The 26,155-nt window shown below is 45.8% G+C and overlaps 1 protein-coding gene across 2 annotated transcripts in view; it reads left to right on the top strand.

The window, feature by feature from the left end:
• myo5aa (myosin VAa) overlaps window positions 1-26,155 on the top strand; it is a 238,552-nt gene that overhangs the window by 181,526 nt on the left and 30,871 nt on the right. Inside the window, exons 29-32 of one of the 2 annotated variants that reach the window (XM_078241368.1) lie at window positions 181-408; window positions 4,005-4,105; window positions 20,221-20,298; window positions 22,136-22,334. In XM_078241368.1, the coding sequence (XP_078097494.1) occupies window positions 181-408; window positions 4,005-4,105; window positions 20,221-20,298; window positions 22,136-22,334 (606 nt within the window). The remainder of the gene's footprint in view (window positions 1-180; window positions 409-4,004; window positions 4,106-20,220; window positions 20,299-22,135; window positions 22,335-26,155) is intronic. The other variant, XM_078241369.1, reaches the window with a different exon arrangement.

The following is a 26,155-nucleotide window of genomic DNA, read 5'->3' as shown; positions in this document are numbered from 1 at the left end:
AAACATGCGCAGTGTTTTGCTTTGGAGGGGGAAAACGAACATTGAAGAATTGCATCCCAGGACAGCAGAAGACTGTCAAGTTTCAATATTGGGGGAATGGCTATGTTCAACTTTCATGAGCTTATTCAGTGGAGACGAGCTTTATCTCTTTGGCTGATGGATCCCTGTTGTATTCTGCAGAGGCAAGAACTGGAGTCTGAGAATAAGAAGCTAAAGAATGAACTGAATGAGCTGCATAAAGCTCTGAGTGAAAAGGCCTCCCCTGAAGTTATAGCTCCCGGTTCCCCCGCATACAGAGTTCTACTCGAGCAGTTGACTGCGTCAAGTGAGGAGCTGGAGGTTCGTAAAGAGGAGGTTCTTATTCTGCGATCCCAACTGGTCAGCCAGAAGGAAGCGATGGCACATAAGGTATGTGGGAAGCTGACGTGCCCTACAATAGATGGAAAATACCGACCAACTTTTAAATATTTCCTGTTTATGTTTATCCATATTTTAAATTGACGAGAACTTGTGCTATCACAATCGAGTTGCTTTCCATAGTCGGCCTTTGGTTCATATTACTGTTCTAGTTATGTTTGAATGTTGCTAACAAACTGTTTTGTGTTCTTCCTCTGACTCCCTCACTCACCTCCAGGAGAGCAAGGTAAATGTTCCTTTTGTCTTCCGATCCTTCTCTTGACACTTTGCTGTTTTAACAAGAATGAATTTTGCACTTCCTACATCTCCTGACACTTTTTGTCCATTTCATCTTGTGATGTGGCCATTACTGTCAGGAGCTGTGTTTATTGTCCACATGCAATTACCCCTGTGGCAGATTCAAGGTGGTGCTGACCTCCCCGACCCTTTGTTGTCCATGTGGTCAAGTTCCTCCAAAGAATGTTGTCCTGACCTGATGTTGAGGTCACCGCTGAGTGGTCCTGTCTTATCTGTTTGGCACAACTCACAGCCACGACAGTCAGTGGCCACTTTAGTGAAAGTCCTGCCATTGTGACTAAACGTAAGACCTAAAGGTCTAATTGAAGGCAGTAAAGAACGCAAATGGTATGTTGGCCTTCATTGCGAGAGGTTTCGAGTACAGGAGCAGGGGTGTGTTGTTGCAATTATACACGGCCTTGGTGAGGCCACACCTAGAGTATTGTGTGCAGTTTTGGTCTCCTTTTCTAAGGAAGGATGTTCCTGCTCTCGAGGGAGTGCAGCGAAGGTTTACCAGGCTGATTCGGGGATGGCGGGACTGATGTATGAGGAGAGATTGACTAGGTTAGGATTGTTTTTGCTGGAGTTCAGACGAATGAGGGGGGGATCTCAAAGAGACTTATAAAATTCGAACAGGACTGGACAGGGTAGACGCAGGGAGGATGTTCCCGATGGTGGGGGAGTCCAGAACCAGGGGTCACAGTCTGAGGATTCAGGTAGACCATTTAGGATGGAGATGAGGAGACATTTCTTCACCCAAAGAGTGGTGAGCCTGTGGAATTCATTACCACAGGAAGTAGTTGATGCCAAAACATTGAATGTGTTCAAGAAGTGGCTAGATATAGCACTTGGGACAAATGGGATCAAAGGTTATGGGGAGAAAGCAGGATTAGGCTATTGAGTTGGACAATCAGCCACGATCGTAATGAATGGCGGAGCAGGCTTGAAGGGCCAAATGGCCGCCTGCTGCTCCTGCCTTCTATGTTTCTATGACGTTGACTGAACGCATTCCTGTTCCTTTGTGACTGACGGGGGAATAGAAATATCAAGTGAAAAGGTTGAAACATTTCACACACCAGACTTGTGTGTGTGGGAAGGCAAAGGTTAGAAGCTTGCATCGGATTTTCCACTGGGATTCTCCTAAAGAGCCACAGCAACTTAGACAGAAACCCCAGATCAACAGCAGGGACGGGATTCCTGCAGCACAGTCAGGCAGCTGAGGAAAGTCCGGGGCCGGAATCTTGCCACAGTTCACGTTGCTGGGATTTTCCCATCCCGCCGCAGTGAACGGAGATTCGGCCGGCCGCCGACTTCTCCGACCTCGCTGCAGTGGGTGCGTGGCGTGGACGGTCGGTACGTTCACGGCTCCAGTGTTTCCTTGTACAGTGTGAAGGTTTGAGAAACCCAGAGATGATCGATAACTGTGACCGAATTTGCCGCCTTCCCATCACTGCAATTATTAATAATCTGTTAAAGAAGCATTTTAAGCCAGAGTGACATTTTATTTAGCGACCTAGAATCATGACGATGGGAAAAAGTGACTCAAGAATGTGACTACAAATAATGAGGTTGTTCATAGAATCCAACAGTGCAGAAGGAGGCCATTCAGCCCATCGAGTCGGCACTGACCACAATCCCGCCCAGGCCCTATCCCCATAACCCCATGTATTTACCCTAGCTAGTCCCCCTGACACTAAGGGGCAATTTAACATGGCCAATCCACCTAACCCGCACATCTTTGAACTGTGGGAAGAAACCAGAGCACTCGGAGGAAACGCACGCAGAGACGGGGAGAACGTGCAAACTCCGCACAGACAGTGACCCAAGCCTGTAATTGAACCCACGTCTCTGGCGCTGTGAGGCAGCAGTGCTAACCACTGTGCCACCGTGCCGCTGGCTGGTTTGGAAAAATGATCATCCAAAGGTATTTGAGGATACCCTGAATCTTGGGACATGTAGGTGAAATTGTTTCACACACAAACCAATTGTGGTAGTTTGTTGTATTTATTCACTTAAGTTTTATTCAGATGTGCCCAGTCTGCACATCCTAAAGTTTATTGCAAACGTCAATTTTCCAATCGTGTTCTCCTTGTTGATGCACCTTGTATTCTCCAGAAACAGAATGTGAGAATTCACTTCCTCCCACTTGTTGATACGAGCAAAATTGTTGGTGCGTGTGTCAAAGTGTAAACTTCTTTTGCTTATCTCATGACTGTGAGAAGCAATTAACCCCACGGTGTTCACTGAGAGGCAGGCAGAATGCATTGAAATCTTAAAGAATGCATTACAGCAACACAAATAAGTCAAATTGCCCTCAGCCAGGACAAAACTTGGCGGCACGGTGGCACAGTGGCCTCACAGCGCCACGGACCCGGGTTCAATTCCAACCTCAGATCACCGCTTGTGTGGAGTTTGCACATTCTCCCCGTGTCTGCGTGGGTTTCCTCCGGGTGCTCCAGTTTCCTCCCACAGTCCAAAGACGTGCAGGTTAGGTTGATTGGCCGTGCTAAGTTGACCCTGGTGTCAGGGCGATTTTCAGGGTAAATGAGGTTTATGGGAATAGGGCCTGGGAGGGATTGTGGTCAGTGCAGACTTGATGGACCAATGGCCTCCTGTACTGTAGGGATTCTATGAAAGCCATCACTTTATAGGGCAGACTTGAACTTTTGCCGTTTGAACTCTCCATGATGGTTCCTATCTGATCATAAGCAGATTAGTGTTGCAGCCTTTTTAATTTTGTCAATAACTGTTGGAGGGATCAAACGGGTGGAGTCTTCGAGACTGGCATGGAGTTTCAACAAGAAGTTTATTCAAGCTTGTACTTTATACACAGATCACCCAGAGAGCCAACTCAGGGCTGCTCTTCTAAGTGATTCTATTGGGTGGATTTGAACAGTATTCTTCACTATTTCACGCTGCAATGTTTCGATTGGGCCATTATCTGTTATTTCAGCTTTTGTCCTTTCAGAACTATACTTGTGATTGTTGATGATGGGATCTGTGCTCCTGTTTTCCTGAGTAGGCTATCCCACACAATGCTGTTTCAACTGCCCCAGGCAATGTTATCTCGCACTGTTATCTCCAATGTTGAGTGTTTCTACTTCTGTGTGATATGAAATCATTGTAAGCACCTTCTGACATGTAAATTTATTAATTACTACAACTTTAACGAAGGAATTTCATTCCCAAAGAAGTTGTGCCGTTCAATGCTTTGGCTGTCTGGGCAGTGGAGAAACTGTTCTGTTCAGCAGTGGCTTCCTGAAGTGTTTATTGTGAACGTTGCTGGAACGCTCAAAGAGTTCTTGTTGCAGGAGACGATGACGGAGCCGATGATTTTCCTGGAGGATATACGCAAGATGAAGGATGAAGGGGAAATAACACAAGCGTACGTGGGACTCAAGGAAGCCAACAGGTAATAAATAGCCCAATGCATTCCAGTTGGGATTAGTGGAAAAGTGAATGTCTTTTTGCGTGTCCATGTAACATTCCCCATCATTCCTGTTCCCCCATCAAACATCACACCCTCTTCATCCTGTTTTGATCTTTTATTATTGTCGGCAGCAGGAATTGATAATATATAAATGTGTAACTCCTGTTAGAGTGGGGTATATGACTCAAACACTTGAGTGAGCAATCCATAGTGTGGAGGGATCTTTCTCATGAGCCTGATATGTATGGCCATTGAGGTGTGAAATTGAGTTCCAGAGTTTGAAAATTGCAACAGAGGAAAGATATGGAAACAAAGATCTGGTTGCAAAGTTGATCTCTACTGGGGAATATCCTGTCTATTTATCACCTATCCCCTTGTAGATCTGATATTTATCCTATCTCTATTGGTTCATGAATCGACTTGGAATTACATTTGGTATAGAATTAATATGCTCTGATTTAATGAGAGGAGGAACTATTTTGACTTGTAAGAGTCTTTGTTTTAGCACAAAAACAGAAAATGCTGGAAAATCTCAGCAGGTCTGACACCATCTGTGGAGGGAGAATAGAGTCAAGTCTGGATGACTGACTTGAAGCATTTCTATATAAACTTATAAAACAGGGTTAGACTGGGTAGATTCAGAAAGAATGTTCCCGATGGTGGGGGAGTCCAGAACTAGGGGTCATAGTTTTAGAATAAGGGCCAGACCTTTTAGGACTGAGGTGAGGAGAAATTTCTTCATCCAGAGGGCGGTGAATGTGTGGAATTCACTACCACAGAAAGTAGTTGAGGCCAAAACGTTGTGTGATTTCAAGAAGGAATTAGATATCGCTCTTGGGGCTAAAGGGATCAAGGGATACGGGGGGGGGAAGGGGGGGAATCAGGATATTGAATTTGATGATCAGCCATGATCAAAATGAATGGTGGAGCAGGCTCGAAGGGCTGAATGGCCTACAGCTTCTATTTTCTATGCATCAATGTTTCATTTATGCTGAAGGTTAATCAGGGAGTTTGATAATGTGACTTTGAGAATGATGGATTTTCTTCGGTATTGCTTTTCTTTATAAGGTTTGCAGCTAAATTGCTCTTGGTGATTAAGCAAGTGTTGCCCTTTCCAAATTGTTTAATGTCTCTGAGAGAAATACTGAGGGTGAATACTTGACCGAGAGATCTGTAACGCTGTTTCAATGAGCGACTATTTTGGCCTCGCGTGTTGATTTGTTTGAGTAATTGCGAAAGGAAGGCAGTGTTCATGTTGACTTCCGAAGCGGTTAGCAAATATTCCTCGTGTAAGGAATCCCTGTATAATTGACGCCCTGACGATAAAGGAATGTGGATTAGGCTGCTGTTCCATCTTGCCCATTGGCTGAATCCCTGGTTGATTGAACAGTGCTGGATGTTTGTTATAATGAGTCTGGGATCTGACCCGAGCTTTGAAAACAATCCCCAGGTTAATGTGTTGTGAACAAAAACAAGGAATGTCAGAACTGCTTGAGTCAGGGTGAATAATTGCATCGGCAAAGACACTTGTGGAAAAGTGGGCTGGAATTTTCCCAGACCTTTGAGGACAGGTTCAGAGGTACGAAGGCTGGCAAAATGGCATCGGGAGGCAGGACTATACGTGTCACAGAAATGTCATAGAATTTCATAGAATCCCTACAGTACAGAAGGAGGCCATTCGGCCCATCGAGTCTGCACCGACCGCAATCCCACATATTTACCCCGCTAATCCCTCTAACCTACGCATCCCGGGACACTAAGGGGCAATTTAACATGGCCCATCAACCTAACCTGCACATCTTTGGAGTGTGGGAGGAAACCGGAGCACCCGGAGGAAACTCACCAGACACGGGGAGAATTCCACGCAGACAGCGACCCAAGCCAGGAATCGAACCCGGATCCCTGGAGCTGTGAGGCAGCAGTGCTAACCACTGTGCCACCGTGCCGCCCAGACGTGTCCAGATGCCTTCCTGCTGCCATCCTATTTTGCCAGCAGGTGGCCTGCCTGCCCAGAAACCAATTTTTAAAAATTCTTTCATGGAATGTGGGCATCAGTGGCATGGTCAGCATTTATTGCCCATCCCTAATTGTCCTTGAATTGTGTGGCTGGCTAAGCGATCCCAGAGGGCAATAATGGGTCAGCCACATTGCTGTGGGTCTGAAGTCACATGAAGATCAGACAGATTTCCTCCTCTAAAGGACATTAATGAACCAGATGGGTTTTTAAAACAATCAACAATGGTTTCAGGCTCTCACCAATACGGAGACTGGCTTTATATTCTAGATTTATGAATTGGATTGAAATTCCACCAGCTGCTGTGGTGGGATTTGAACCCATGTCCCCAGGGGAATTAGACTGGGCTCCTGGATTACTCATCCAGTGACAATACCACTGCTTCTGCTGTGTGGGGAGGCTGCCAGGTAAACCCAAAGCCCCCCCACCACACCACTCCCCAAACAGGCTCCAGGAGAGGAGACCTCATTTTTTGCGTCTTCTTTGGTCCATCCCCCGTGGCAATGGCCATTCCTCTGGCTACATGTCCTCAGCGACCACCTCACCTCCCCAGGGCCTGTCAAACTGGTTTCAGCACCCCCAGACTCAACTTGGCCTTATCTAGAGACGCGTGTCCAGGGACGTGTTCCTATCCACTTGGTGCAACCCCAACAGTGGCCACACCTCCTTGTGCCGCTGCTGAGCTACAGGCCCTCTGATTGGTTGCTGTCCAATAAATTCAGCCCCAGGTCCCACTGCTTGCCAATCCATGTTGAACAATCTCCCACCCCACCACCCTCCACAAAACCTTTGGCCTCGGAGGGAGGCTCCTTGCAAATAATCCCAGCCGTAATCTCTGCTCCTGAAAGAAAATATATCCGTAATTATTATTCACAACAGCACGAGGTGTTGGCTCGGAAAGAGGCCATTTGGTCCGTCATGTCAGTGCTGGCTTTTTGTGAGAAGAATGGTTGATCTTTTACCTCAGATCCGCCCTCCCCATATCCTTTAGTTCCCTTCATACCCCAAATTCTACCGACCCCTGTTGTAAATATATATATCTACGATTTGTAAACTTGGTTGCACCTGTTCGGGTACACTAAGGGAGAATTTAGCATGGCCAATTCACCTAACCTGCACATCTTTGAAGTGTGGAAGGAAGCCGGAGCACCCGGAGGAAACCCACGCAGACACGAGGAGAATGTGCAAACTCCACACAGACAGCGACCCAAGCCGGGAATCGAACCCGGGTCCCTAGCACTGTGAGGCAGCAGTGCCAACCACCATGCTGCCCCTGTGCCACCATGCTGGACTAGTGGCACAATTACAATTGTGGTGAATATCTTTTAGTAGCCCCATGGTCTAGATTAGTTTTGTAATGCTCTGTCCGATGAATATCATGTTTGTTAAATGTGCTTCACCTCTGGATCTTTTCCATAATGATATAATGAAAGGCTGGACCCTTTACTGATGGCGTAATCGCCGCACAATGCAATCAAACCATAGAAAGATTTAGAACGCAAAAGGATGTCATTCAGTCCATTGTGTATTTGCCTGCAAGGTCACAAACCTGATCTCTTTGTCTTCCTATCTCCCATAACCTTCATAATGTGGCTGAAGGGAATCCTTAGTCTTTCATTCCTGTTATTGTCACAAAGAACTCATCCTGGATTACTTTGGGCAACGCCTGACTAGTCTAATATTTCGTAGTGAGTATTCCACTTGGGGATCGCTCAGCTGGTTCTTACGCCAAAATGCTCGACACTTGGGTACGGCCTCGTGTCGCTATGAGAGACGATGGCGTACTGCACAGTTGAACAGAACTCTACATGTGTGCAATTCTCAGTAGTTTGGGAGGGAGTCATACTGACATGGTCATGGGTTACCATAAATGTCAGGCACCCAGCTGACTAAAATTAAATACACTGGAGGGTGCTCGGAGGGTATGATTCAATAAAGGGGAGAGAAACTATGTGACCTTATAATTCATAAGATACAGGAGCGGAATTAGGCCATTCGGCCCATCAAGTCCGCTCCGCCATTCGATCATGGCTGATATGCTCCTCATCCCCATTTTCCTGCCTTCTCCCCATAAACCTTCAACCCATTACCAATTAAAAATCTCAAGGTGAGTGGGGCGAAGTATAACTCAGATATCAGAGGGATGTTTTTTACACAGAGGGTGGTGGGGGCCTGGAATGCGCTGCCAAGTAGGGTGGTGGAGGCAGGCACGCTGACATCGTTTAAGACTTACCTGGATAGTCACATGAGCAGCCTGGGAATGGAGGGATACAAACGATTGGTCTAGTTGGACCAAGGAGCGGCACAGGCTTGGAGGGCAGAAGGGCCTGTTTCCTGTGCTGTACTGTTCTTTGTTCTTAAAAATCTGTCTAATTCCTCCTCAAATTTACTCACTGTCCCAGCATCCAATACACTTTGGGGTAGCGAATTCCACAGATTCACAACCCTTTGGGAGAAGTAGTTTCTCCTCAACTCTGTTTTAAATTTGCTGCCCCTTATCCTAAGACTATGACCTCTCGTCCTAGAATGTCCCACAAGAGGAAGCATCCGCTCCATGTCTACTTTATCCATACCTTTTATCATCTTGTATGCTTCAATTTAATCTCCCTTCATTCTTCTAAATTCCAGAGAGTACAGGCCTGTTCCTTCAATCAATGCAACCAAATCTCATGTATCAATGTCTGCAAGTAATGATTTTCCACATGTCCAGAATAGACTTGTTTAATTATAACTTTACTATTTAAAAACTTTCTCACAGGGTGTAGGCATCACTGACAAGGTTAGCCTTTATTGTCCATCACTAATTGCCTTTGAGAAGATGGTGGTGAGCTTTCTTCTTGAACCGCTGCAGTCCCTCTGCTGTAGGTACATCCACAGTGCTGTTGGGGAGGGAGTTTCAGGATTTTCACCCAGGAACAGTGATATGGTTCCAAGTTGTTTGGAGAGGAAACTTGCAGGTGGTGGTGTTCCTATGTATCTGCTGCCCTTGTCCTTCTACGCATAGAGAGCAGATCTCTGGGGGTGAGCCGAGTGAGAAAGCTCAGGTGGTTAGGGGCTGTAAAAGACTGGGCCTTGTGATTGGGGACTCCACAATTAAGGGGACAGATAGGAGGGTCGGAACTAAAGGTAGGGACTCAGGGTTGGTGTGTTGCCTACCAGGGGCTGGGGTCCGGGATGTGTCTGACAGGGTATTCAGGATTCTTAGGGGGGAGGGAGATAAACCACAAGTTATTGTACATGTGGGGACACACGACATAGGGAGGATAGGGGAAGGGGATATTAGGCAGGGATTTATGGAGTTGGGGTGGAAACTAAAGGCCAAGACTGACAGAGTGGTTATCTCTGGACTCTTGCCTGTACCACGGGATAGTTTAGAGAGGAATAGGGAGAGGGAAGGTTTGAATTCATGGCTGAGGGGATGGTGCAGGAGGGAGGGGTTCAGGTACTTAAGCAATTGGGGCTCGTACTGGGGAAGGTGTGACCTCTATGAGAAGGATGGTCTACACCTTAATCAGAAGGGGACCAATATCCTGGGGGGTAAATTTGCTAAGGCCATGCAAGGAGGTTTAAACTGATTCGGGGGGGGGGAGGGATCCTGAGTAGTGGGGCTGAAAGTGAGGGATGCATGGATGGGGACTGCAATGCACGGCATTGCAGAGGTGGGGTGGAGCAGGGTTTGAAATGTGTATACTTCAATGCCAGGAGTATTCGCAATAAAGTGGGTGAACTTGCAGCGTGGATCAGTACCTGGGACTTCGATGTTGTGGCTATTTCAGAGACATGGATAGAGCAGGGGCAGGAATGGATGCTGCAGGTCCCGGGGTTCAAATGTTTTAGTCGAAGTAGGGAAGGAGGTAGAAGAGGAGGAGGGGTAGCATTATTGGTCAGAGATTGTATCACAGTGTCAGAGAGGAGGTTTGATGAGGACTTATCTGTTGAGGTAGTATGGGCGGAGATTAGAAATAGGAGAGGAGAGGTCACCCTGTTGGGAGTCTTTTATAGACCTCCTAAAAGTTCTAGAGAGGTTGAGGAAAGGATTGCGGAGTCAATCCTGCTTAGGAGTGAAAGTAATAGGGCAATTGTTATGGGGGATTTTAACTTGACTAATATTGACTGGAATTGTTATAGCTCTAGCTCGTTAGAGGGGTCAGTTTTTGTTCAAAGCGTGCAGGAAGGTTTTTTGACTCAGTATGTAGACAGGCCAACTAGAGGTGAGGCTATATTGGATCTGGTGCTGGGAAATGAGCCAGACCAGGTGCTAGACTTGGAAGTTGGTGTGCATTTTGGTGATAGTGACCACAATTCGGTTACGTTCACCTTAGTGATGGAAAGGGATAGGCATGAACCTCGGGCCAGTGGTTTTAGCTGGGGGAAGGGTAATTATGAGGCTATTAGGAGAGAATTAGGAAACATAGGTTGGACTAGGAGATTACAGGGACTGGGAACGTCCGACATGTGGAGTTTTTTCAAGGAGCAGCTACTGCGAGTCTGTGATAGGTATGTCCCTGTCAGGCAAGGAGGAATTGGTAGGGCTAGGGAACCGTGGTGCACCAAAAAAGTTTCTTTGTTGGTTAAAAAGAAAAAGGAGGCTTATGTTCGGATGAGACGTGAGCACTCGGGTAGTGCACTAGAAAGCTTTAGATTGGCTAAGAGGGAGTTGAAGAGCGAGCTTAGAAGGGCTAAAAGGGGACATGAGAAGACTTTGGCGGATAGGGTTAAAGAGAATCCTAAGGCGTTCTATAGGTATGTCAAGAACAGAAGGTTGGTTAGGGCAAGTTTAGGGCCAGTTATAGATGGCAGAGGGAAGTTATGTGTGGAACCGGAGGAGATTGGTGAAGCATTGAACCAATATTTCTCTTCGGTGTTCACGCAAGGGGACATGAATATAGCTGAGGAGGACACTGGGTTGCAAGGGAGTAGAATAGACAGTATTACAGTTGATAAGGAGGATGTGCAGGATATTCTGGAGGGTCTGAAAATAGATAAATCCCCTGGTCCGGATGGGATTTATCCAAGGATTCTCTGGGAGGCAAGAGAAGTGATTGCAGAGCCTCTGGCTCTGATCTTCAGGTCGTCGTTGGCCTCTGGTATAGTACCAGAAGATTGGAGGTTAGCGAATGTTGTCCCATTGTTTAAGAAGGGGAACAGAGACTTCCCCGGGAATTATAGACCGGTGAGTCTCACTTCTGTTGTCGGCAAGATGTTGGAAAAAATTATAAGGGATAGGATTTATAGTTATTTGGAGAGTAATGAATTGATAGGTGATAGTCAGCATGGTTTTGTGGCAGGTAGGTCGTGCCTTACTAACCTTATTGAGTTTTTTGAGAAAGTGACCAAGGAGGTGGATGGGGGCAAGGCAGTGGACGTGGTATATATGGATTTTAGTAAGGCGTTTGATAAGGTTCACCATGGTAGGCTTCTGCAGAAAATGCAGATGTATGGGATTGGGGGTGATCTAGGAAATTGGATCAGGAATTGGCTAGCGGATAGGAAACAGAGGGTGGTGGTTGATAGTAAATATTCATCATGGAGTGCGGTTACAAGTGGTGTACCTCAGGGATCTGTTTTGGGGCCACTGCTGTTTGTAATATTTATTAATGATCTGGATGAGGGTATAGTTGGGTGGATTAGCAAATTTGCTGATGACACCAAAGTCGGTGGTGTGGTAGACAGTGAGGAAGGGTGTCGTAGTTTGCAGGAAGACTTAGACAGGTTGCAAAGTTGGGCCGAGAGGTGGCGGATGGAGTTTAATGCGGAGAAGTGTGAGGTAATTCACTTTGGTAGGAATAACAGATGTGTTGAGTATAGGGCTAACGGGAGGACTTTGAATAGTGTGGAGGAGCAGAGGGATCTAGGTGTATGTGTGCATAGATCCCTGAAAGTTGGGAATCAAGTAGATAAGGTTGTTAAGAAGGCATATGGTGTCTTGGCGTTTATTGGTAGGGGGATTGAATTTAGGAGTCGTAGCGTTATGTTGCAACTGTACACAACTCTGGTGCGGCCGCACTTGGAGTACTGTGTGCAGTTCTGGTCCCCACATTACAGGAAGGATGTGGAGGCTTTGGAGAGGGTGCAGAGGAGGTTTACCAGGATGTTGCCTGGTATGGAGGGGAGATCCTATGAGGAGAGGCTGAGGGATTTGGGATTGTTTTCGCTGGAAAGGCGGCGGCTAAGAGGGGATCTTATTGAAACATATAAGATGATTAGAGGTTTAGATAGGGTGGATAGTGATAGCCTTTTTCCTCTGATGGAGAAATCCAGCACGAGGGGGCATGGCTTTAAATTGAGGGGGGGTAGTTATAGAACCGATGTCAGGGGTAGGTTCTTTACCCAGAGGGTGGTGAGGGATTGGAATGCCCTGCCAGCATCAGTAGTAAATGCGCCTAGTTTGGGGGCGTTTAAGAGATCCGTAGATAGGTTCATGGACGAAAAGAAATTGGTTTAGGTTGGAGGGTCACAGTTTTTTTTTAACTGGTCGGTGCAACATCGTGGGCCGAAGGGCCTGTTCTGCGCTGTAATGTTCTATGTTCTATGTTCTATGTATTAAAGGTCGTGGGTTTGGAAGATGCTGTCAAAGGGACCTTGATGAGTTGCCACAGTGCGTTTTGAAGATGGCACACACTGCTGCCACTGTGCATTGGTGGTGGAAGGAGTGAGTGGGAAAGCTGGTGGATGGGGTGCTAATGGAGTGGGCTGCTTTGTCCTGCATGGTGCCACACTTCTTGAGTGTTGTTAGAATCATAGAATTCCCACAGAGCAGAAGGAGGCCATTCGGCCCATTGAACCTGCACCGACAAAAATCCCACTCATGCCCTATCCCCGTAGCCTAACCCTAACCCCATGTATCCACTCTGCTAATCACCCTGACACTAAGGGGCAATTTAGCATGGCCAGTCAACCTAACCCGCACATCTTTGGACTGTGGGAGGAAACCGGAGCACTCGGAGGAAACCCACACAGACGCGGGGAGAATGTATAAACTCCACACAGTCACCTGGGACTGGAATTGAACCCAGGTCCCTGGCGCTGTGAGGCAGCAGTGTTCTTGAAGCTGTGTTCATCCAGGCAAGTGGAGAGTATTTTATCTCGCACCTTGTCGATGGTGGACAGGCCCCAAAGTCTCCCCAAAGAGTTAGGAGGTGAGTTACTTGCCACAGGATTCCTAGCCTCTGACCCGTTCTCGTAGCCGCAGCGTTTATTTGGTTGGTCCAGTTCAGTTTCAATGGTAACATTCAGGATGTTGATTGAGGGGGAAATCAGCAATGGTAATGCCACCGAAAGTCAGGGTGAGATAGTTAGATTCTCTCTTGTTGGCGATGGTCATTGCCTGGCACTTGTGTGGCATGAATGTTACTATCAATCCAAATGATTCATTGAGAACAAGAAACGAACAACTAGTGAGGTAGAAGGTATTTGACATCTGGTATTTGTTATTTTTCTCTTCATCTTTTTGTGACAGGATATATCTGTGTAAGGTCAAACCTTCAAACCAGATGAATCTAAGTTCTGCCCACCTCTTGGATTCAGTAATCTGGGACAGTATAGCGTTGACCCAAAATTGGCTGCTAAATAAACCAGTCGGAGAGAAGAAATAATGGTTAATGTTTTAGCTCTGTCGTCAAAAGCAAGGAAATGAGAAGGGAGTAGTCAAAGTAATTTAATGATAGAAAATGAGGTGCTAGGTCAGATAGATGATGCAAGAGTTACTTGTGCAGCAGGTGCTGGGAACACCATTTGGTAACCAGCTCAGCTGTTTTTCTGGTTATGTAGAACTGTAGCTGTGAATTTCAGGTATTTCAAAGTACCTGTAAATCCTGCCAAACTGGAATTAACTGCGACCGGCATGACTCATCGGAGACTGCAGTCTAGGAGTTAAGGTCTTGTGTGAGCTTTGTACATGGAATGGGATGGGGAGAATATTGGTTAACTGCTCAAGAATCCGAGCAGATACACCTTTTTGCACCTTGCAGTGATCAAATTTAATGAGGTGGGGGGCGATCTTACCAAAACAAAACTCTGAACGAGCGAGAAAAGGGGAGAGTTTCAGACTCGTCCTCTCGGTGAGTTAAAAAATGTAATCTTATGGCACTTAGTCAAAGAAAAGTGCCAGGATGTGATTCTTGCCAATAGGGGACAGGGCAGTGCCTAATCTTGCCAGTGAAGCTGGCTGCCGAGCTCTAGGGGCGCCATTGCGCAGGAGCCCCAATCTCCCAGTGTACTGGGAGGAGAAGCCAGTAAGATCTCCCCCAATGGGTTTGCTAGCTAATTTGGTCAAGTTAACATTGCAGATACCTCATAGTCCTTCTGGTTTTTTAGACTAGTTTGATTAGGGGTGGCACGGCAGCGTAGTGGTTAGCGTTGCTGCCTCACAGCGCTGGGAACCGGGGTTCGATTCCCGGCTTGGGTCACTGTCTGTGTGGAGTTTACACGTTCTCCCCGTGCCTGCGTGGGTTTCTTCCGGGTGCTCTGTTTCCTACCACAGTCCAAAGATGTGCGAGTTATGTGGACTGGCTATGTTAAATTGACCCTTGGTGTCAGGGGACTAGCTAGGGTAAATGCATGGAGTTATGGGGATAGGTTTGATGTCAACCGTGGAAAGGATCAGGATGGTGGCTACTCTTAAGAATTGCCAGGGCGGTGTGGTGGCACAGTGGTTAGCACTGCTGCCTCACAGCGTTAGGGACCTGGGTTCGATCCCCGGCTTGGGTCACTGTCTGTGTGGAGTTTGCACATTCTCCCTGTGCCTGCATGGGTTTCCTCCGGGTGCTCCGGTTTCCTCCCATAGACCAAAAGTGTGTGGGTTAGGTGGATTGGCCATGCTAAATTGCCCCTTAGTGTCAGGGAGACTAGCTAGTGTAAATGCTTGGAGTTACGGGGATAGTGCCTGGATGGGATTGTGGTCAGTGCAGACTCGATGGGCTGAATGGCTTCCTTCTGCACTGTAGGATTCTATGATTCTATGAAGTTGATGCCATTTCCTCCCACACTGCAGAAGATGTACAGGTTAGGTGGATTTGCCAGGCTAAATTGTCCCTTAATGTTAGGGGGGTTAGTGGAGTAAATATGTGGGGTTACGGGGATAGGGCCCAGGTGGAATTGCTGTTGGTGCAGACTCAATGGGCCGAATGGCCTCTTTCTGCATTGTGGGGATTCTATGGATTCTAAAGTTATCGGATGGTGCTTCTTACATAGGTTCCCTGGAGAGCTCCAGACAGCTATTGGTCTGTACACCCTCCAGAGTCAGCCTTTATAAATACACCTTTCTGATGCAATCCATTAGGAACAGGGGAATCAGTAAAAACCATTTTCCGTGTGGGCGATGTGTTTAATCTGGAAAGTAACAAAGGATGAAGGGAAGATGCCATAGCAGGGTGGCACCCTGATCTGAGTCGGCCCACTGTGGCATATTCAGTAGTGAAACCAGTCTGTGGTTCCTTGGGGCACAGTCAATGTTTAGCTCAGTAAGGAGACTAGAATGAGTGGACCTGTTACTGAGGGCAAATTTGTCCCCAAATAACAAAATTTGGTAATTGGAAAACTCTTGTCGATTTTTCTCTGTGACTCATCATATTGTGTGCATTGCTATGAATTGGGTTTCATCAGAGTTTGAATCAAAGCTAAGATTGATAAATCAGATAATGACAGTCGTGACTTATACAAGTGGCATGCAGGTCAACCAGAGGGGCAAAGCTCAGCAATTATTAACTTTTTTAGTTTGAAAATTTCAAAATATTTCCTTGGGTAAGGGAGGGGCAAAACCAGCTGGGGTTCCTGCTCCTGATTCTAGCTGCTGTAAGTGCCCAGGTCTGGGTGATGAGGGAGACCAGCATTGTGTTCAGCTATGGTGCATTCCTCCAAAGCCAAATAAGCCACTGATACAAGCTGTCGAGGCACCTGTGTCAATTGCCACTTGGTCAGGTGTCAGAAAGGTGACCATAAGATGTAGCTAGTCCCCCTGACACTAAGGGGCAATTTATCACGGCCAATCCACCTAACCTAACCAGGGATGCCAGGAATCAAACCAGTGTTTCAGGTGAGCCTGTCGATTGGCGGCAGCTTTTGGGGACCTTTATTGAAATAGAAAAACAGCCTTCCTTTCACATCAACTATTTGTCTGAGTTAATGATTAATTATCAATTTCAATTCAGAGCAAAACAAACTGTGGCGGTGAATCATTTTGAACGGGTGTGCAAGTCCGGGCTCTCTCTCCTGTTGGTGGAATTGACAGGACTTCTGGCCACCTACAGGCTATCCATTGACCCCATTCCCCATCACAAACGTTCCCAGAATTTGGGCTGGTGCCTCAGAGATGCCTGTACCTGTGTGCTGGCAAATATCGGAATTCCACTCAGATGCTTCACAAGAGGCCTCCTCAGGGCTGAGGGAAAAATTATCTTTTTTTTTCCTGCAGTTAAGGAGTTAAATTGCTAACTTTTTAACAGTCATTCATTTTGCCTTCCGGTTGGCCAATTGATGGTGCACTGGGCACAATTCTAGGAATGCAAACCTCCCCCAATCGGATACTTTGCAAAGATTCAAGCTTACTTGGGGAGAACGGGTAGAAGTTTTGCCCAGCCAGCCCAAACTGGCATTTGGGTTGTGGAGCAAATGGGTGGAAACCTGGTGGATCTAAATTTCAGCGCCCCCGATGGACGATTGGATACTTCCACACCCCCCAACCACCCGCCCGACTCCCTTTCCTGCCAAAGAGGACATGTTCACATTTCCCATATTGCACTCCATCTTCCCAAATTTTGCCATTCACTGAACCTATTCACATCCCTTTGCAGACTCCTTGGGCGAGACTTTCTGGCCACAGTCACCCCAAAGCCGGAAAATCCCGCCCCAAAGGCAACAGACCTTTGCACGGTCCGCCTCCAGCCTGCTGCGATTCCTATGGCGGGCAGGACGGGAAAATTCCGCCCCTTATGTCTGCTTCACAACATACTTTCCTACCTATAGACTTCAGCAAGGAAGAAGACGATACAGGAAGGGGTGGGGGGGATGGGGCACATATGATATAGGGACACAGGCAAATGTGGAGGTTGATATATTTGATGTGCGTGGCACGGTGGTTAGCACTGCTGCCTCACGGTGTCAGGGACCCGGGTTCAATTCCCGCTTGGGTCACTATCTGTATGGAGTTTGCATATTGTCCTTATGTCTGCGTGGGTTTCCTCCCATAGTCTGAAAGACATGCTGGTCAGGTGTATTGGCCATGCTAAATTCTCCCTCAGTGTACCTGAACAGGCGCCGGAGTGTGGCAAGTAGGGATTTACACAGTAACTTCATTGCAGTGTTAATGTAAGCTTACTTGTGACACTAATAAATAAACTTTAACTTTATTTGGAGTTCAGACACAAACAAGGGAATGTTCAAAGGAACATTGATAAAAGAGGCAACTTAAAAAAAGAATTCCACAAGCAATTTGAGCTTGGATTGTACGTGCTGCCTTTACAAGTTCGGATCCCTAGACTAATTGCTGGCCTCTTGTTGAGGACGTGTGCAGTCACTGGTCATCTGGGACCACGGCGACTTTATCTCTGAACGTGTAATCAATCAGGAGCAAAGATTCAGCCAGCCCGTAAACAAAGGTCCTGATTTTTGTCACAGTTTGTTTTTGATATCAGTTGAACTGCCAGAGTATTGTGCCAGTATTGTAGAGTATTGCAGAGTATTGTGCCAGTATTGTAGAGTATTGCAGAGTATTGTGCCAGTATTGTAGAGTATTGCAGAGTATTGTGCCAGTATTGTAGAGTATTGCAGAGTATTGTGCCAGTATTGTAGAGTATTGCAGAGTATTGTGCCAGTATTGTAGAGTATTGCAGAGTATTGTACCAGTATTGTAGAGTATTGCAGAGTATTGTGCCAGTATTGTAGAGTATTGCAGAGTATTGTACCAGTATTGTAGAGTATTGCAGAGTATTGTACCAGTATTGTAGAGTATTGCAGAGTATTGTACCAGTATTGTAGAGTATTGCAGAGTATTGTGCCAGTATTGTAGAGTATTGCAGAGTATTGTACCAGTATTGTAGAGTATTGCAGAGCATTGTACCAGTATTGTAGAGTATTGCAGAGCATTGTGCCAGTATTGTAGAGTATTGCAGAGTATTGTGCCAGTATTGTAGAGTATTGTGCCAGTATTGTAGAGTATTGTGCCAGTATTGTAGAGTATTGCAGAGTATTGTACCAGTATTGTAGAGTATTGCAGAGTATTGCAGAGTATTGTACCAGTATTGTAGAGTATTGCAGAGTATTGTACCAGTATTGTAGAGTATTGCAGAGTATTGTGCCAGTATTGTAGAGTATTGTAGAGTATTGCAGAGTATTGTACCAGTATTGTAGAGTATTGCAGAGTATTGTGCCAGTATTGTAGAGTATTGCAGAGTATTGTGCCAGTATTGTAGAGTATTGCAGAGTATTGTGCCAGTATTGTAGAGTATTGCAGAGTATTGTACCAGTATTGTAGAGTATTGCAGAGTATTGTGCCAGTATTGTAGAGTATTGCAGAGTATTGTGCCAGTATTGTAGAGTATTGCAGAGTATTGTGCCAGTATTGTAGAGTATTGCAGAGTATTGTGCCAGTATTGTAGAGTATTGCAGAGTATTGTGCCAGTATTGTAGAGTATTGCAGAGTATTGTACCAGTATTGTAGAGTATTGCAGAGTATTGTACCAGTATTGTAGAGTATTGCAGAGTATTGTACCAGTATTGTAGAGTATTGCAGAGTATTGTGCCAGTATTGTAGAGTATTGCAGAGTATTGTACCAGTATTGTAGAGTATTGCAGAGTATTGTACCAGTATTGTAGAGTATTGCAGAGTATTGTGCCAGTATTGTAGAGTATTGCAGAGCATTGTACCAGTATTGTAGAGTATTGCAGAGTATTGTACCAGTATTGTAGAGTATTGCAGAGTATTGTGCCAGTATTGCAGAGTATTGTACCAGTGCATGAATTGGGACGAGGAGGGTGACTTTCTGTAGAAGATGGATGGTCGGCCTTCACGTTATGCTTCAACCATTCAAAAACCAATATCTTCAGCATTGTGTTAGACAAAGCCTGAAATAAAAACCAGAAAGTGCTGGAAATGGACAGCATGGTGGCACAGTGGTTAGCACTGCTGCCTCACAGCGCCAGGGACCCGGGTTCGATTCCCGCCTTGGGTCACTGTCTGTGTGGAGTTTGCACGTTCTCCCCGTGTCTGCGTGGGTTTCCTCCCACAGTCCAAAGATGTGAAGGTTAGGTTGATTGGTGATGATAAATTGACCCTAGTGTCAGGGGGGATTAGCAGGGTAAATATGTGGGGTTGCGTGAATAGGGCCTGGGTGGGATTGAGGTCGGTGCAGACTCGATGGGCTGAATGGCCTCCTTCTGCACTGTAGGGATTCTATGATTCTATGAAATACTCAGCAGGTCTGGCAGTATCTGTGGAAAGAGAAACAGAGGACCGAGTTTTCCAGTCCTTCCCGATCTATGCTTCTGCCAAAGGTGATCCTCCCACAGTGGGTTTGCCGGCAGCAGGACGGGTGATCCACATAAAATACCGTAGACTTCGGCAGGACCAGGAGGTCCCGCTGCTGGCCTATGGTGAGGCACTGTCGGACAACACTGCGTGTGTGTCTGTGCGTCTGTGTGTGCATGTGTGCCTGTGTGTGCGTGTGGGCACGTGCATCCGTGTGCGCGTGCGTCCGTGTGCGTGTGTAATTAAAAGAGAGCACTGTTATCACCATGGCAATGAGTTAGTGCTGGACAAAAACATTCAGTTTTAGTCCCCTTTTTTGAAATTGGCATCCATTTTTGTCTGGTCATGCCTCTAAATGACATGTTTGTTTGTAATTGTTAAAGAATCTGTAAAGTTGCAAGTTGCTGATAGCACATTACCAAAGAGCAAACTATTGATTTCTGAAGAGAACTGAAGCGTGAAATGAATATTGGATAAGTTAATGCTTTGATATCTCAAACGCTCTGATTGTGTCTCCCTTTTGTATGTTGCCATCATTTGTGAGTCTTGTCATTAACATTTCACATTCATCCCCATCATTTGTCTCCTCTTTCTCTGTCTGCGGTTTTGTTCTCGTTGAAGACCATCACAGGACTGCCATTTACTGAATGAGGATGGAGAGCTTTGGATGGCTTATCAAGGGTTAAAACAAACCAACAGGTTATCACATTTATACCCAGGGTCTTTCTCCGTCTGCATTTTAGTTTGTCACTAACCAAAAGTCTTTGTTCTGCACTTGTGTTTCAGAAGTATGCTTTGGCACGTTTAATGTTAAGTGTTAATGTCACAGTGAAAAATACTCAAACTCACATATGTAGAATTAGACTTTGTGTGTTAACAAGGCTTAAAGCAGAAAATGTCGGCATTTGTCATTGAAAATCAAATCTAGTAATGTGTGGTGAATTCTAACTGAACTTCTTAATGGCTGCTCTACATTTAGTTCAAAGTGGAATGTTTTTAATGTACATTTTCTGCTTGATGGCACTATAATCCTTTTTAACAGCTCTATATTGCTAATTCTAGAATAACAGAAGCAAGGAGGTGGTTGTGAAATGTTACCTGGTGGTGGCAGTTTTTGAAACCTTCGTGCATGTTCGGATTCGTCCCTTTTCCAAATTGAGGGCGAAGAAAAGAATCAGTTGATAGGGAATTAATTTCACTGCCATGATTTACACACACAGGAGGGATTGTGCTGTGTGTTGCACACTGTCCCCTCACTTCCCGCGCTGAAATCCAGCCAAGACTGGTAGTTCTCTGGGAAATGAGCCCAGTACAAAACTATAGCAAATTACCAATCTTCATAGAATCATTAAATAGAATCCCTGCAGTGCAGAATGAGGCCATTTGGCCCATCAAGTCTGCACCAGCTCGCTGACAGAGCATCTTACCCAGGCCCATCCCTCTGCCCTATCCCCATAACCCCACATATGTACCTTGTTAATCCCCCTAATTTACACCTCTTTGGACGCCAAGGGGCAACTTGGCATGGCCAATCCACCTAACCTGCACATCTTTGGGCTGTGGGAGGAAACCGGAACACCCAGAGGAAACCCATGTAGACGTGGGAAGAATGTGCAAATTCCACACACGCAGTGACCCAAGGCTGGAATTGAACCCGGGTCCCTGGCACTGTGCAGCACCAGTGCTAACCATTGTGCCCCCGTGCCGCCCCACTGTCTTTACTCGGGCACTCCACAACAATGTCTTGTGTGGTAAATGTAAACATTCCATTAGCACAGAAAGTAATAACTACTTTGGGTCTTTACTCTACCCAACCTATGGGTTGGGTAGAGTAAAGGGAGTAAAGGGAGCTTTGCTCTATAGCTGGGACTGCTGTACCCAGATACTGGGTTATGATGATGAGAAAGTTCCTCAGTGCTAGACTATCCTGACTTGTGCAAAACCTCATATAATGAAGGGGACAAAATACAAACTTTTGTCATTGAATAAGGGCAGCAAGCAAGTAGACTTTTCAACCTCATGCTCGCTGGTAGAAATGCCATCTATTCTCAGACAATTAACCTGGGCTCCTCTTGCATTTCAACTCTTCTGGAAACGCAGTAGTAACCTGTCGCTAAAACCGCGTTAACGTTCCTTTTGAGCCAACTGAAACGACTGCAAGACACGATCTTCAAAATACATCCGGGAGTTAGTTTCTTGCGGCTGTTGTTGCTAACATTATGTTGCTACTTTACATATTTAGGCCTGAACAGAGTGTTACATCACAAGTGTTGATATTAAAGTTACTTCAGGTCATGGTTGTGTTCAATAGTTGGGAAATGAAATGGCAATACTTTGGAGTTCCAGTCTTGAAAACGTTCATTCACCCACTTGCCTGTACCACTCTGAGAGGATTAAAGTATGTGATGCCCTGAGAGCAGCAGAAAGTAGCGACCATGACCCTGAGTGTTGACCACTCTACAGTTGGCAGTGTTGATTTAGAAAGGCACGGTTACAGCTTTCTAATGCCTTTTCCCCCTTTTCCCCTCCCCTGCAGGTTGCTGGAATCTCAGCTTCAAGGCCAGAAAAAGAATTACGAGAACGAGCTGGAGATTCTGCGTGGGGAGGTTCAGAATCTCAAGGAGGAGATAAATCGCCAGCAACAGCTATTGGCCCAGAACTTGCAGCTGCCGCCTGAAGCCCGGATTGAGGCCAGTCTGCAGCATGAGATCACTCGGTTAACCAATGAAAATCTTGTAAGTATCACCTTGCTTTATCAGACCAAGCAGAATACGTCAGTGTAGGTGACAAACAAAACCCTTTGGCACTATTCTACATGTGCAAACTACAAGCCATAATGTTGAGGCGCTTATTGCTGACGACTGTAATTATATGCACAACACTCGCAGAATTAATCACTCAAACCCTCTGACCTGAGAAAGGCATGTTTATTGAAGTCGCTGATGCTTCACTGTAAAATGCTACAGTTCAGTAATGGGTCTAGATGTAGAGTTTAGCCCGAGCAGAAAGAGCTTTTAATGTTGGCCATGTAGCATCCCAACAGAAGAAAATAGAGGTAACTTCCAGTCACCCGACATTACCCTCAGAATGTGAACTAGCTTCCAATGGTTCTGTCATATTTTGATTCTTTGTGTGGTTTTCAGTTACACCAAGCAACGCACAATGTCTAATTTTGCTTTAGGATTGTGGTAGATGGTGCATGCACTTGCTTGCGGTGTGCCATCTTGGCAATGGATCCTGGTGGCGGGAACTTTACCTCTTCGATAGCCTTTCATTCTGACTTGAAAAGGCCTTCTAGGCAGGAATTATCTTCCATTTAGATTGCATCATTGAGTTTTCTGACTGAAATGGCCAACACATGCTGATTCTAAACAGGAACTACGGGGTGAAGAGTGAAGTCCATTCACAATGAAGAGGGAATCTATCATTTTGGAATTTCCCTCATGAAATCATTTATAATGTTCCACGGGAGACTACCCCATCCAAATTTTTACACTTTCGCAAGGAGTGGCACGATGGCACAGTGATTAGCACCGCGGCCTCACAGCGCCAGGAACCCGTGTTCAAATCCCGGCTTGGGTCACTGTCTGTGCGGAGTCTGCACATTCGTCCCGTGTCTGCGTGGATTTGCTCCAGTTTCCTCCCACAGTCTGAAAGATGGTGCATTGGCCGTGCTAAATTCTCCCTCAGTGCACCCAAACAGGCGCCGGAGTGTGGCGACTCAGGGATTTTCACACTGACTTCATTGCAGTGTTAATGTAAGCCTACACTAATAAATAAACTTTAAACTAAATAATCGTACCTGTGGGCAGTAGAGAGGAACACTCTCATCTATCCTTTAACATTTTAAATATTGCTGTCACAATTTGCAGAATCCAGGTATGGTACGTGCCAATCAGTGGCATCTCATTCCAAAACCCCCCCCCACCACCCCCAATCGCCCGTATAAAACGGAGGACAATATCTCCAAATTTGATACAATGAGAACAAAAGTCACTGGATAGCTTGGTGTCTTCATCTCTTCCTTGTCTCTGAGGAAAATGGGATGGTTGCACTCTAACCTCCAAAAGCATTAGCGACAATTCGACAAATTAATGAATTAATATTATTATTGCATAACACGGAGTCTAAATGAAAGCATCTGCTTCAACTTAGCACTGTAAATCCGTCCTTATTCAATAACTGAACTGATTCAATTATTTATCGTAAACCCGTCGCCCACACGGAGCTTTTTAATGAGTGGCACATGGTGGCAGGATGTTGGTGCTTCGGAATGCTGTGCCAGAAATTTCGGATTTGTGTGACAAATCCTGGCTTCCAGTGAAAACGGAGTCTCTTCTCGATGGGGGAAACCAAAGAGCAAGTTGTCTCGAGAGCAGCAGCAGTGATTGAAGCAGGGGAGAAGATTGTCATCTTCAGCCCTCAGCCAGAGAGGCATTGGGGAGGACAAAAAGAATAGATCAAAGGGAAATGAAAGACACTAATCAATCAATTAGCAATTTAAGTAGCAGATAATGGACTGGTAGATAGCAAATTAATTAATTCCTTTATATAAAAAAAAAAGCCACATCCATTCAAATGTTACACTAAGAAGTCTCTCAATGCCAGGTTAAAGTCCGTAAGAAGCCTAACAACACCAGGTTAAAGCCCAACAGGTTTATTTGGTAGCAAAAGCCACGAGCTTTCGGAACAGGCTGTTCCTTCGTCAGGTGGGTGGGAGATCTGAACTCCCACCCACCTGACGAAGGGACAGCCTGTTCCGAAAGCTCGTGGCTTTTGCTACCAAATAAACCTGTTGGACTTTAACCTGGTGTTGTTAGACTTCTGTGTTTACCCCAGTCCAACGCCGGCATCTCCACATCAGGTTAAAGTCCAACAGGTTTATTTGGAATCACGAGCTTTCGGAGCGCTGCTCCTTCATCAGGTGAGTAGAGAGGCAGGTTTCACAAACACGGCGTATATAGACAAAGGCTCAGTTGCAAGATATTGGTTGGAATGCGAGTTTTTTCAGGTAATAACTGTCCTGGCTAGAGATGATTCACACCTCTTTAACCTGTGATTATCCCTCCTCCACTCGCACAGTCTGTACCTGTAAAGATTCCCATTCCAACCATTATCTTGCAATTGTGTCTTTTATATATATATATATATATGCCATGTTTGTGAAACCCACCTCTCCACTCACCTGATGAAGGAGCAGCGCTCCGAAAGCTCGTGATTCCAGATAAACCTGTTGGACTTTAACCTGGTGCTGTGAGACTTCTTACTGTGCCCACCCCAGTCCAATGCCTGTCCAATTCAAATGTTTACACTGAAGAGGTGGAACTCTATAAGTTATACAAATGGACAACAAAAGGAAGTGTGGCTGGGAAAGCTAATGGTCTGGGCTGCCTCATGGTTCCGTCAGGAGACGCACTTGTCTCCTGACGGAAGCGCTTAGTCCGCATTCAGCCAGAGTTCCTGCTGCTCGTTCCCTGCCAAAGCCTCTGCTAGACATTGTACATTTAGTGGGCGTCAGGTGAGGACTGGGTGAAGCTTGGCTGTGATGGTCAAACAGAGGCAATGCGATCTCTCCAAATGGCTGCTGAGACCTGCAGCAGAAAGCCATCACCTTCAGGAGAAAAGATTGTGAAATCGCAACACAAATGTTGATGCACAAATGAAGTACAGCAGGCCAAACTGGAAAAGAACTGAAAACGCTGATAACCTGAAATAAAATAGGAGGTAGTGATATTGCAGAGCAAGTCAGTTAGCATTTGTAAAGAGAATAGACCGGTTATGACATGAATTCAGGTCTATAGTCACCGATAGCACAGTGGTTAGCACTGCTGCCTCACAGCTCCAGGGATGCGGGTTCAATTCCGGCCTCGGGTGACTGTGTGGAATTTGAGCGTTCTCCCCATGTCTGTGTGGGTTTCCTCCGGATACTCTGGTTTCCCTCCACAGTCCAAAGATATGCAGGCTAGGTGGATTGGCCATGCTAAATTGCCCCTTAATGTCCCAAGGTTAGGTGGATTGGCCATGGGAAATGTAGGGGAAATGGCCTGGGTAAGATACTCTGTCAGAGAGTCAGTGCAGACCCGATGGGCCGAATGGCCTCGTCTGCACTGTAGGGATTCTATATTTATGCCAGAACTGTCACTCGGCACTTTGCAATGCTGATCGACCTGTTCTGCACGTTCAGCATTTTTCCTTTAAACTTCCGTATCATATTTGAAAATGATATTTAATCCGTTGGTTTCCATCTTTGCATCATTTCAAATGGAACTCTTAACTTTAACATTGTCGGACAAAGGGCTGTAGGAAACATGCGTACATTCATCATTTTACCTCGTGCTTCTGATTGGAGCAAAGGGTTAACTGGTTGTACTTGTTACATTTCCGTTTACCAAATTACAGCTCGTTACTGCACTTAATTCTCCTGATACACTTCAAATATTTTTGACAAAGTAATGGAATATCAGTTTTCAGACAATTGTTGACAACAATGCATTGTTTAACAGTCGCTGCCATAGAAACGGATGAGCAGTAAATTTAGGCCCGATCCTTGAACACT

The sequence above is a fragment of the Mustelus asterias genome, chromosome 24 (genome assembly GCF_964213995.1).
Source record: "Mustelus asterias chromosome 24, sMusAst1.hap1.1, whole genome shotgun sequence".
Taxonomy (NCBI): domain Eukaryota; kingdom Metazoa; phylum Chordata; class Chondrichthyes; order Carcharhiniformes; family Triakidae; genus Mustelus; species Mustelus asterias.
The sequence above is the reverse complement of the archived record's forward strand: the minus strand, read 5'-3'. Positions and strand labels throughout refer to the sequence as shown.